At 35.6% G+C, this 14,424-nt stretch overlaps 1 protein-coding gene across 1 annotated transcript; it reads right to left on the bottom strand.

The window, feature by feature from the left end:
• Positions 1–1,120: 1,120 nt before the first annotated feature.
• LOC129262613 (sodium-dependent phosphate transport protein 2B-like) lies at positions 1,121–13,899 on the bottom strand. The gene is made up of 6 exons (XM_054900749.2): positions 13,542–13,899; positions 10,341–10,476; positions 9,218–9,493; positions 7,635–7,939; positions 7,073–7,229; positions 1,121–3,713 (listed from the first exon to the last, which is right to left on the bottom strand). Exons 1-6 carry the CDS (start codon positions 13,542–13,544, stop codon positions 2,809–2,811), a joined length of 1,782 nt encoding a protein of 593 aa, XP_054756724.2. The 5' UTR covers positions 13,545–13,899; the 3' UTR covers positions 1,121–2,808.
• Between the last annotated feature and the right edge of the window lie 525 nt (positions 13,900–14,424).

Here is a 14,424-nt window from a genome sequence, read left to right on the forward strand (position 1 = left end):
TTATAGAGTCTATCACAAGGTGAGGTGTTCTCTTTATGAGAGGACAAGTACAGAGGTTTCACAACATTATATAATTGATGAATCGTTTGTCATATGATTAGAATGAGCAAAAAGAGATGTTTTGGGCTATATTTTCAGTGTCCAAAAGGGGAGAGTTGTTCATCTGTGACATCATAGATCTTGGTCGCATTGCCAATGGGAGGATCTCCATAGCATTAGTGATCTCGACATTCAAATGCTCATAACTCTTCTATTGCTAGTCCTATTTTACTCAAACTTTTGTTGATCTTATTCTTTGATTTTTCTGCTTTCACAAAAGCTAACTTGCTCCAAGAGTTTCATTCTCCTTTAAATCATTGCGTATGAACCCCCCCCCCCTCTCTCTCTCTCTTTCTCTCTCTCTCTCTGAGTGATTGATACACGTCTGACAAAGCTCAAATGCACACACACACTAATCCTCCTCCGAAAGTTTCATCATCATTATCATTATTATTATCATCATCATTATCATTATTCATTATTATGATTATTATCATTACTATTATTATATTGATACTGTTACTACCATTATTTTGATCATCGTCATCATTATCATCACCATCAGCATCATTATCATTACCAACGTCATCATCATTATCATCACTATCATCATCCTAATCATCGCGTCACTATCATCCACATCATTATCATTGCCATCGTCATCATCATCATCACCATCGTCGTCCTCAGCCATTTTATCATCATCAGCACCAGCATCACCATCATCATCATCCTAATCATCATCCTATCATTGTCATCCTCATCATTATCACCACCATCGTCGTCGTCCTCAGCACTTTCATCATCACCACCATCATCATCGTCACCATCATCCTCATCATTATCATTGTCATCTTCATCCTCATCACCATCATCATCACCACCACCATCGTCGTCCTCAGCCCTTTATCATCATCATTACCATCACCACCACCACCATCATCATCACCATCATCACCATCACCATCATCATGATCATCATAATTGTCGTCGGCACTTTCATCATCACCCTTGTCATGGTCATAATAAAATGGACACTACACGACCATTCAAGGAGAATTGAAAAGGCAGATTCTGTAAATTCTTATATTATCAATTTTAGATTTATTGCAAAATATATAAACTTTTAATTACAAGTATAAAGATAAAAGTATAATATTAACCACTTCAAATATGGAAATATTAATATTTTACTAAAATTTCACAACTGGAAACATAATTCTTAACACGCTTTACATATCAGATGAATTGCAGCACTTTGTGATCTGTGTAGACCCCATTATACAGTGCGTCCTACAAAAAAAGAGAGATTTCACAATTATTAGACATGGTTTACTATGAATTTTAGTGGAATCTCATCTTTAAGTTGAGACCAATATCTTAGCAAATCATTCACGCATGGCAGGTTACAAACAATATTGAGGCCTATCAGAAACGATTTGCGCAGAAAATAACGTGTTTATCCGAATCCACACTCATTTCAGGGATCACCGAGAGAAAACAAAGAATACAAAATAAATGCTAATTAGTCAATCGTCGGTCAAGTGAGCACGGCTGTCGCTTCACGAATCATTGTCTCATTGTTCTGCGCAAACTGATTTTGACACTAAAATTTCAAACTGTCTTGCTCATTAATACGTGAAGTGTTCGTCACATATTATGTATCCCAATGTAGATGATGTAAATGAAATATCATAATTAATTTGCCTTTGAGGAAAATATGTGGGAATCTCGGTTTCCTTTATTCTGTGACGCACTGTACATCATCATTCTAAACCCATGCATTTTTTTTCTTGGAATCAAATATGCGCCGAGATGTATAATTCAGTTTCCTGGATATTTTTTGTTCTTTCAGTGTTTTTTACGATATAGATTTAGCATGCATTAAAGATAATATGGCAGACTACGCGCAAAGGGTTATGACAGCGTTATTAAAACACCATTCAGCATATTGCCCATAAATATGTATACATGTACAACATCCATATTGCTCTTAATAACCAAGATAAATTTGCATTGTATAATAGTAGTACTGTGTAAATTTGAAAGAGAATCTACCTGACAAAAAAATTCATAAAGTAGTGTCAGCCTCATTCCAAGTACAAAATAACGGTTATAATGATTACAGTCATAATAATATAGAACCAATTTCCATTGTTTCCTTTACGTTTTTGGATCATATTCGATCACACTTTATCACTTATTTCATTGTTTATTTTTATGTCAAGGCAAGGAAATATATTCCTTACAAAGTCTCAAATTTTCTAAAAAAAATCAAATGGTAGCATACTAATTAAAGGGATTAAAAAATTCAGCAATTGCCTATTTTTGGGTAAAAGTAATATTCAAAATGCGCAGTCGCTTCATCAAATATAGAGAGATAAAACAAAGAATGTCATCTAGTATGTGATTATCAGTGTTAAGGTCTATCTACACCATATAACATGATAAACTGCATCTTATTGGAGGGAAACTAAATATGGAGTTAATATGTTAATAAATACTGCATCCTTAAAACCCTATAACATGATACCCAATCTTCACGCACATTGTATGCATTGCATCACATGATGTTATGCGATGTACATGAATAGTTTTCTAAACTGTCAATCGCCCTGAACATCACGGCTCGTTTTATTAAGTAGAAAGAACCCTCCTAACAAACTGGACACATAGTGGTCATGGGGACAGACTGTCTTTCTTTATTTTTTTGTTTAAATAAATACGGTTGAAAACCAAACTTGGTCAGTAACCATGGAAACAGTCAGTCTACAAAGGACTATCGAAAGCTGCGTTACTTAGACCATTGACTTCGTTTTCTTTACCATTAGAAGCAATGATAATTGATTTCCTGTCGCTTTCGGATTGGAGTTGTTGCCGACACCACCTGCATCCAAACACATAATCAAGAGGTTTTAGGGAATGCAGCCACCAGGGTAGGAACTCCCAGGTTCGAAGTGGTTTTGGTAGAATTGAAGGACGTTTCTTCTGGATGATATTAAGGAACAGGACAACAAGGAAGATGAATAGGACGATGCCACCGATAACGAAAAGATAGATGTTACCAGCTATAGAAAGCGCGAATGCAAGAGCGGGAACTACGAAGAACATGATGATGAGATAAAAGATGGCGAACCAGCGGTATTTGGCAGTGGTGTTACCCATAACCCGGGCCATACCGATTGGGAGTTTGCGCATAAAAGGAATAGGATACCAGATTGCGATGCCAAAGATATTGAAGAAAAAGTGCGAGAGGGCAACCTGCATTGCATTGGCAAGGTCCTTGCCTTCGTTCGGTAGGGCGGCGATGATGCCGGTGGCGGTCGTTCCGATGTTCGATCCCAGAGTGAGAGGGTACATGCGCTCGAGCGTGATGACGCCAATGCCTACGAGTGGTGTCATTGCTGAGGTGAAGATAGAACTACTCTGGACAATGAATGTGCAGACGGCTCCGATGATGATGGCGAGGTAGCCTGTCAGGAATGCAGTGTAACCAGGGAAGTCAGCGTTGACGAACTTCTTGATGACGAGGGCTATGCTTCCTCTGAGGAGTGAGTTTAGGAGTTTGACGATACAGACTAAACAGATGCATAGGAGAGCCAAGGCGAATACTAACATGATAACACCAGCAATAGTATCGCTGAAACCAGAGTATGCAAACCAATGCCATGAACCTAAAAGTGGAAAGAAAAAAAATCAAATTCAGAGTCATTTGTTTCTTCAAGTTCTCAGCTGACAAAGTGATACTTTATGGTTATTGTTAAGAAACATCCCTGTTAACCGCTCTTTATAAGATTTACATAGGTTGCTCGTAAGGGATGGTACAACCTCAAAAATCTTATTTTTTTTTCAATTCAATTCAATTCAATTTGCATTTATTTCATTCTCGATAAAAACAATTATAAAGCAAGGTATGAGAAACAATATATTTACAAGCAAGAGTAAAAATGAAAATGAAATGGGGAACTGCATAAATAAAGCCAAGTGGCCTTGTGTAAGCGCAGTTCCCAAAACATTAATAACATGACATGGTATAGAGAAACAATAAGATAAAGAATTAAACATGATGTATAAACAAGAAAAACAAACAATAAAAAGGTGTCAATCTACAAGACAAAAATAACTATACATATTTAAGATATAGGAACTGCTTCAATCTTTTTTTGAATGACCTAACAGACTTGCTTTCAATTACATCTCTAGGGGTGGAGTTCCAAATTACAGGGAAATTATGTCTTACACATTTCATTACGTTATTTGTTTTAACTGGCCATAGGTGAAATGAATCTTTAAAACGAGTATTGTGATTATGTATCCGGTGATTAAGGGTAAACATTTTATGGATATTAAGAGGTAGTTTATTCTGGAAATAAAAGAAACCAATTAATGCAATAGAAAAATAATACAAATCATAAATATTAAGAGACTTTATTTTCCGAAAGAGTGGGGCAGAATGGGCTTGATAATGACATCCCATACATATACGAAGGGCTTTTTTCTGCAATTTAAATAATTTTTCTAATTTCGTGCGACTGCAATTGCCCCAAACAACAACACAATAATTAAGATATGACAACATGAAAGAATTGTATAATAGCAATAATGCAGAAGTTGGAAGGGAGTCTTTTAACCTATATAGAATACCAACACATTTAGATACTTTTTGGGTGACTTTTTGAACATGAGTGTCCCATTGCATATTATAGTCTATATAAACACCTAGAAAATTAACACTATTTACATTTTTAATTGGAACTTTGTCTATTTCAAGCAATAAATCATTAAGTAAATTAGAAATGCAAGACTGCCTATGGAAAAAAGTAATATAATTAGTTTTACTAGGATTTATTAACAACCTGTTTGATTTGAACCATTTTGTAACTTTATCTAATTCAACATTGATATCATTTTGTATATTAAGATTATAAGGTTGGTTGTATATTAAAGTAGTATCATCGGCATACATAATATATTCAAATTTATTTGAGGAATATATGAGATCGTTAATGTAAATTAAAAACAATAGCGGGCCGAGAATAGAACCTTGCGGTACACCATGGGTGATACTGGAAAAGTCCGATGAGCTATTATTAAAAACAACATATTGGGATCTATCAGAAAGATAACTTTTGAACCAAGAAAGTGGCAAGCCCCTAACCCCATAGTGTTCTAATTTAAAAAGAAGTATTTTGTGATCGACAACGTCAAAAGCTTTAGAAAGGTCCATGAAAATTCCTATGCAAAATTTATTAGTATGAATGGATGTCAAAACTTTATCTTGTAATTCTATCAAAGCGTGTGCAGTAGAGTGATTTTTTCTAAACCCGTATTGTGAATCTGTGAGAATTTTATTGTTTAAACAAAATGAATACAGTCTATTATAAATACACTTTTCAAGCAACTTAGAAATAGACGGTAGAATAGATATAGGCCTATAATTATCAAATTTATGAGGGTCATCTTTTTTAAATACTGTAGTAATCTTAGCTATTTTCAATTTATCAGGGACCGATCCTGTAGAGAGAGAAAGATTAAATATGAATACCAATGGCTGTACAATATAGAAAATAATTTTTTTCAATAAATTAGTACTGAGATTATCAAATCCAGTGGAATTGCTACTACTTAATGAATTACATATTTGAATTACCTCATTTTCTGTTATAGGATTTAAGAAAAAGGATTTGTCAATATGATCAATGAGAAAATCTTTATAAGAAGTGTCATTATGAGAATTAATTATAGATGTGGTTATCCGTCTGGAGGAGTTTATAAAATGTTGATTAAATTCAGTCGCTATGTGTTCTGGGTCACAAACCTTTTCACTCCCACTAAAAAAGAATTCAGGTAAAGACGTTTTAGGTTTGTTTAATAGTGAGTTTATAACTGACCAGGTCTGTTTTGAATTGTCTTTGTATTGCTTTAATTTATTAGAAAAATATGTCTTTTTTGCATGCTTTAACATAGTATTCAATTTATTTCTATATTTTTTGTATTTCCTTTCATTATCTAATGAATTATTTTGGAGAATTTTTTTATAGTAACGATTTTTCTTTTTAATGCATCTGAATAAATACTTTGATATCCATGGTTTATTGAACATCCTTTTGGTAGGTTTAGATTTGAGCAAAGGAAAGTTTTTATCAAACAATTGGATAAAACGAGTTATAAAAAACGAGTATGCATCATTAACATTTGTAATATTATAAAGACTATTCCATTTTTCCTGGTAAAGGTCATACTGAAAATTTCTTATATTATCATCTGAGTATTTACGAGTAAAGCGAGTTGTATTAGGCTGATGGGAATTAGCACTAGAACATTTGGAGATCAGAAAAATTGGTAGATGATCACTTATGTCTGAACATAGACTACCAGAGTCAAAATATGAATCCAAAACATTGGTGAATATATTATCAATAAGTGTAGCTGTGTTTAGTGTAATACGAGTTGGAGTTTTTATAATTGGGAATATACCTAGTACAGAATTCAGTCGGAGGAATTCGTTAACAGTATCATCATCTTTGAATAAGTCAATATTAAAATCACCAGTTATATAAATTTTTCTATGTTCAGTGCATAATTTGTTAATAACACTATCGTAAAATTCAAAAAATAAATCATAATTTGATCCCGGTTTTCTATATATGACACCAATAGTAGACATTTTTTGTTTTTTATCTAGAAAATCAATAAATAAATATTCACAGACTGAGTTGATTTCTTGGTTAAAAACTATATCATTCCTTATAGTGTACTGTATATTTTTTTTCACAAAAAGTGCAACGCCCCCACCTCTTCCGGATAATCGTTGATTAATTAAATTCAACAACGGAGTAGCTCCACATTTTTTCCATATCCCAATCTGGTATTGTGTTTTCTGTCGTCTAAGCAGACATTAGATGATGGGAACCAAACTGAGCGATATATAAGCTACAGGCGTTGGCTTATACCGTGTCTGAGACTTAAGATATAATCCCTACGTTGGTGACAATCATACTTTTGGTAACATCGAAACACAGTAATAACTAACATGGTTTGGGAGTGGTGGTTTCTATCATTGCAGTAGTCATCTCATCCGGAGCTAATGTACTCATCATCTCAGGTTTCTCAACAATACATGTCTTAAGAAGACGGATATTAGTAAGGTTTGGGTTGAGGGCGGTGTCTTCAATGGCTCCTTTGTCAATCTGTATAACAAACAATCAAGAGATGACTAACACTTTAGAACGTAGGGGGAGCAATCTATAAAACAAACAATCAAGAAAGAACCGACACTGTGGTCCTTGGCAACAACATCCTTTGCTCAGGATAAATATCATAGATGTAAGGTATAGATCCATCGTAATGCGTTAGAGAATGAAATGCATCATAAAAATTATATTCTAAAATGATGGTACTTATAATAAGTTTTACCAACTCAAAGTACTTTCCTTTGACGTGGGGCTATATTTCTTTCGTATTCGAGTTATTGTATAACTTATTTTACATATTAATCAATGAAAAATTGCAGACGTGCATCTTAAAGAGAGAAGGGCTTTCCTGAAACTAATTTGGTATACCATTATTTTAATAATTGATATTACTTTTCTTACCCTAATGACCCAGCTTGTGAATGGTTTTGTGATGACCTTGAGAATTTCAATCTTGACATTGTTTCTTTCGATCCCAGCACCGACAACGATGGCTTCGGTGAGACGGAAGAGAGGTTGTGCGATCACCTCTAATGGTAGAAGAATCAGCACGGCCAGCCAATTAAACATGTCGTGCACTGTAGCACCACCGAACGCACGGCGGAACTCGTTCTTATCCTTTGCCTGACCCAGCGACACGATAGTATTTGTGACCGAAGTTCCGATGTTAGCGCCCATGATAATCGGGATAGCAAGCTTCACAGAAACTGATTAAAAAACGAAAGATCGAACATAACACGAAATTAGTTTTTCCCCATTTGTTTTTATATCAAATCGTATCGTCATCTTTTATTTGAAAAGCAATTTATAGTTGTATCGTAATTAACTTGAGATGTTTTTTCTGATAAAGGGTGAAGTTAGAGCAGAAAGAAGATATGGGGAAGGAAAAGGAACGAATGGCGAAGGACTCGCAAAACCCGCGTATACGAGTGCGACTGATTAAATCACTAAGATTTTCTGTTCATAGGGCACGGGAACATTTTTCAACAATAGTCTAATGAGCATTTGACAGGCCCGCGCCCGCTGCAGATAAGATTGCGTCGGCTTCTTTTTTTTTTCGTTTAAATTCGATATTACAAAGAATCTAACGCTTATCCAAAATATGCGTATTTATATTGTAATGAGAGTCAAGTTGATTCTTTTCTTTTTTTACTTCTGAAAGGTTTGTTTTTTCTGCAAGTCTTCCTTCATACAGGGCATTTTAAGCATTTTCTAATGTCAATTTTATTCACCATACCTTATGCTACTGAATAGTGCAGACTGCACGTAGTATCATGGACCTACTATACTCTGATGCGGTCAAAGTAGTTACTGTACATGCTGTAGGTCCATGGTTATGGTCTCACAGATGAAGGCTATGCGCTCGGCGGCGCTGCTCTTTGGCGGGGCCCGCGCCAGGCTAGCCAAGCCATGCATTTGCTGCAGCTTGGAAAGTTATGAGAAAGTTAAGAAATTGAACTACTTTTCAACAACTTATAGCCTTAATTCATGCATGTCATGCGAGTTTATATTGTCAGTGATGAGAGTCGTGAAGTAAGAACAGGCGTTCTTCAATAATGCACAATAATGGGACTAAGTTTAGTCATGTTAGTAATGAAAATGAAATACGATAAAGACCGAGGAGGGAAGTTATAGGGGCGCTCGTTCCATGCCCCCCCCCCCCTGCCTGGTTCCGTTCCCGCTAATTATTTTAAATTAATTGATGTCGAGGGTTGTCACATTTAGTTTGAACATTTTTTTCGTATCTAAAAAAAAAGGCTAAAATGCAAATGGTGAACTTGATATCAGATTGAAAGGGTTGGGCCCAATACGGTATGGAGAACTTTTTCATAATATAAATTTCACCCGACAATGGAGTTTTAAGAGACACATGACCCCCCCCCCCTCCGTGGCTAAGTGTTAATTCTCAATATGAATGTACATATTACAGGTAGACATGTAAATTATAGATCGATGGCAAAATATATGAGAAATAAATCACTTACTGATTCTAGCTGACGTCATTGATACAACGATTGAAGTTGAAGTACTGGAGCTTTGTACGAGCACTGTAACTAGGACACCAATCATTAACCCACAGACTGGATTGGATAGAAGCTCACTGTTCTGAAGAACCTCGCCGGCAGCTTCGCCACCAAGTAATCTGAAGGCTGTAGCCAGGAAGTCAAGGGCACAGATGAAGAGATAGAGACATCCCAGGAGAAGGATGAAGCGGACGAAGGTTAAGAATACGAAGATGACCTTGCCTGTGGTTGTTCGATCTGAGTGGAAGAAACAATATGAAATTGATTTTATTATAATTAATGATAATACCACTAAATACTACTACTACTATTACTACTACTTCTACTACTGCTACTACTACTACTACTACTACTACTAATAATAATAATAATAATAGTAATCGTAGTAATACTTGATACTTGATGAAGTAATCCCTTTTGGCAGCTCATACAGAAGCTATACTGGGATGATAAATAATAAAGAATAGGATAACAATAACAATAATAATGAATAAATAAATAATAGATAATGAAAACGCAATAATAAATAATAATGATAATAAAAATAACTATAATACTAGCTTAATATAGTGTCATATTTGCACTTCAGTTCTGTGCCCTGCTTAGCATGATAATACCCGGCCCGGCTTTATTTAGATGGGGCTGCCTACAGGCGTTCAAGCTTTCGAGCAAAGTTTAAATTAAAAAATGACTCTATATATTTCTGCAGCAAGACAAGATGAAACTTTGTTGTATTTGCTAACTTCTATTCATACATCATTATACTATACTTATTTTTCAAGCATGTTTCTTCCAGTCGATACATTTCATTTTTCATATTAAGCATACATGGGATAGGTCTTCGGAGTTTAATAATGATTCAACATTAGCCTGATGATTTCGAAATTTCGAATTTCAACACCTCATAATAGAATTTCGTGAATACAAAGATTAAATCTAATTTTTAGAATCATGGCATGCACTCACAAAAAGATAAATGACTTTGCCATGCTCTGCTTTCTCATGAAACAAACCAAATTATGGCTAGATTGCGACAGAGTCCATGTGTGTTAAGAATGATTACAGAAATGATAAAGAAACCCACCTTTCCATTTAGTTCCTGGGTTGATCTCATCCAAAGCAACATCCCATGGATCCTCCTTATTGTCTGGGACCAGTCCTTTCTCTACTGCACCTGTATCTACCATATCGAGACCACTCTCCGCTGCTTTACTTGACGCCTGCAAAGAGACAATTAAAAGAAAAGATATTTTAATAATGGTTATTAGACAGTTTGTCAAAACGAATTCACAGTAATGATAACATTCATGATGTTTCGATATAATAGGTGTGGATGTGCGTAAAATGTAGTCCGGCTGATGTTCGCAAACATAAAATGTACATGTACTCAATGACGAAAAGTGTGTTGTTCTGATAAACTTTCAGGGGCCGCAGAAGCGGGGGGGGGGCTTCAGCCCCCCCCCCCCCCACTTTTTTTCCAAAACCGTGTACAAAAACATAAAAATGACCATATGATTTTGATTTTTTTGCATGGTCAGTCCCCCCCCCCCCTCCCCACTTTGAAAACCGTTCCGCGGCCCCTGACTTAGTACACAAAGTGGTAAAATGTCTGGGCTTTTCGCGGTCCTAGTCTACATTTTTTGTGTTTTTTTTTGTTACTTCCTAAATCATTTATTGGAAGGATGATAATAGCGAGGGTTTTCGCCGGTTTACCCTTACAAATTAGGGTTAAGCAGCTGAAAGGGCAACCTGAAACAATGTTCTCGAAAAGGTGTCGAACAAGGACCCGTTGTAGAGTTTGTTTCGTATGAAATAAAATCAAACTCAAATCCACCGGAATTTTGGGTTTCTTATAACCGACTTTGGCTTAATTTACTTTACCATCCACATGTTTCGACTTTTTTCTTCTCTATCATTTTATAATGTGGTTGGTGGTCATTCCATGCCCCACGGCAACGCCCCTTCATTTAAATGAATCAACCGAATCATGCCATTCCTTTCTTTCATGGGGCATGTTATACATCAATGTTCAAAGACTTACGATATATAACACATTCGCTTGAATCAAACAAGTACTAATATTGTTTGAGTGAAAAGAAAAGTTTTGTTATTGAACACCAACTTTGTTACCTAATAGACCATTTCGTATAGTTACTTCATGGGCAGTTTTGGTTAATTGACCATTCATTTATTTTATTCTGATAGGCAGATTTCAAAGCAAAATATTATGTAAGCATGCCTTGCATAGCAGAATGAAGAAATTGAATAGACCAGGTGACTAGAATAGCACACCAATGAACACTTTATGAAGGTATTTGTTGCATTTCTACTTTGAATGCATTAGCATTTTGTTATAACAATGTACTTAGCCAACTGTGAAATACAAGTCGCTAGTGGACGCATTGTTGTTTTTTGTGGATCTAATCAAAAACACAATTCAAAAGAATATATGAATAATCAAGACATCAAAGGTGCTTATCTCATTAAAGGAGAATGAAACCTTTAGAACGAGATAGCTTGTGTGAAAACAGAAAAATCAAAGAAACAGATCAACGAAAGTTTGAGAAAAATCGGACAAATAATGAGAAGGTTATGAGCATTTGAATATTGCGATCACTAATGCTATGGAGATCCTAATATTGGCAATGCGACAAAGATGTGTGATGTCACTTGTGAACAACTCTCCCCATTACGTTAATATAAATTTCACTCAAATTGCCTCTTTTATCACATATATCAGTAGATCATCTTTTCTTACTATAGGAGGGCATGTAATACAGATTTTTAAAGAAAACATTATGGATAAAGAGTTTGTATCACCATTAAAAAAAGCAAAAAGTGACATTTTTTTGGTATTTTATAGTCCATCAAAGGGAAAGTTGTTCACATGTGACATCACACATCCTTGTCGCATTGCCAATGAGAGGATCTCCATAGCATTTGTGATTGCAATATTCAAATGCTCATAACTTTCTCATTGATTGTCCGATTTTTCTCAAACTTTTGTTGATCTGTTTCTTTGATTTTTCTGTTTCGACACAAGCCTACTTATTCCAAAGGTTTCATTCCCCTTTAAGAACTTACTTATTAATCTAACCCCGCACCCCTTGTCTCTCTCTCTCTCTCACTCATTATTAAACTTTATTGGGGTATTTCATTCCAGGCATATTGGTGCCCATTAAGCTGAAAACCTATTAGCACAAAGAAATATTAGGTCAAAGATTCGAGTCTTCGTGCAACCACATAGCTGGAAAGCCCGATATGAATCCGGATTTAATCCAATATAGACAGCCATTGGGTGTAATACGTCAACCTTGTTCAAATTATCAAACAAAAAATCTATAAACCTATCAGTTAAAAAAAAAATATCAAAACAAACAAAAATCCTGTAAGTGCTGATTTTCACTCAATCTATTATGATATAGTCAAATGTATTACTGTACATACGCGTGGCCAAATTATTTCCAAACACCCCCTAACTAGTTTTTCTCTGTGTGCAAACCCCCTAAACAAGTTTTGCGCGAGCTTCATTAACACATTTTGGCCCCTAAACAAGTTGTCGCCAAAATATGACCCCTAAATTTTTTGTCTTCTTGCTAACAATATATTTAAATATATAGACAAAACTATATTCATGGGTATTGCATACCCCCAGCGCAGTTAGGGTTAAAATACCACAAACAGGAAGAACCTGAACACTTTCAGAAACGAGGAGGGGAAAAAACATACCTAAATACGTTTGACCCCGCGATTGACCATTGACCAGTCTTTCAAAACCACCCTTATTTTTGAAAATCGGTGTTTTTGATACCCTTGCACGCGCGACCCGAAAACTGAAAAAACACCCTTAAACGCGTTTTTTTGGGGGGTCACGCGTGTGTATTTGACCATGGACCTATGTCACACATCCTTGTCGCATTGCCAACAAAAGCATATTTCCTATTGTATCTGGCCAGTAGGTATGTAGTTAGGTAGGAATCTTTTGTCTACAATCTGCAAGAAAAATCCAATAAAGAACATCGTTGCGGCATCAAAGTGGCTTTTAAGGAATGTGTTGGATGGATCTCCATCTCTTAAAACTCCTTGTAAAAAGATAGCATAACATGGAACACAACAGGTAAACATACAAAATACAACAGGGTGTAGATGAACACTTTCAGAAGCCCGAATTCATTCTCTCGAAATTCACATTGTTATTTTTTGTGTGTGTAAAATTTCACACGAAAAGGAAATGTGATCAGAGTTTTCCAGATTAAACGATTAAAAAGGTTTGATCTACACTCACCATTATCAAGTTCACGTCTAATTCCTCCTAAGGAAACAAAACAAAATAAACAGATTTGAAATAATAGCAGAAAAAGATGCTAGTGCAACTCAGGAATGTTTAGCACTGCCAGAGCAGTGCGTGACTCCAAACGCTTGCACCAAAGTTCATCAGGAAGAGTTAGAAACCTTTCTTTCTCCGCGCTCTTATCAAACCAAGGGTAAGTTGGTAATTTGACGAAGTATACTGGATGAGGTATAGAACACACCCCTTTCTTTTATGATGGTAATGAGTGAATACAATAAGGAGGTTGAGTTTTGGGGGGATTAAATTATGTCTGCCGTACATGTGATCACCATGAGCAGACGGTATACAGTGTAAATAATGGCGCGGTGGTGCATCAGATCACGTGACTAGCTCTTCATTCAACCAATCAGAAAAACTGCTTAGACTTGCACCTTGCACATCGTCCACAGATTTTAATACTAGCATTATTTTGTTGATTTAAAAGGTGGCTAAAGAATGTGTTTGGCAAAAAGCGGGCCGGTTTCTGGTATCCTAGTTGATTTAATGTGAAACCTAAATAGACTTTGGTTAGGTCAACATCCGCGAGTACCACAATAACAAATTGTTAGAAAAATTTATCATGACCTGTACATGTAGTTAAACTTAGACACACATATGCACCAAAAGATGAGTGTAAAAGTAGTATGTATGACTGTCTTTAATCTAGAAGAATTAAGGATTTTAAGTTTAAATTTCTTAAAAGGTATATTACTTGGTCGATGTAATTAGTTTGAAGAAGCTTGTAGCGTCAGCACTCCTTCCTCGATGTGTGGGTGTGTGTGAGGGTATTTTCTTCATCATGCCACGCCTTAAATGAGAGTTGAAAATATTACAGATA

Source organism: Lytechinus pictus, chromosome 5 (genome assembly GCF_037042905.1).
Source record: "Lytechinus pictus isolate F3 Inbred chromosome 5, Lp3.0, whole genome shotgun sequence".
NCBI lineage: Eukaryota > Metazoa > Echinodermata > Echinoidea > Temnopleuroida > Toxopneustidae > Lytechinus > Lytechinus pictus.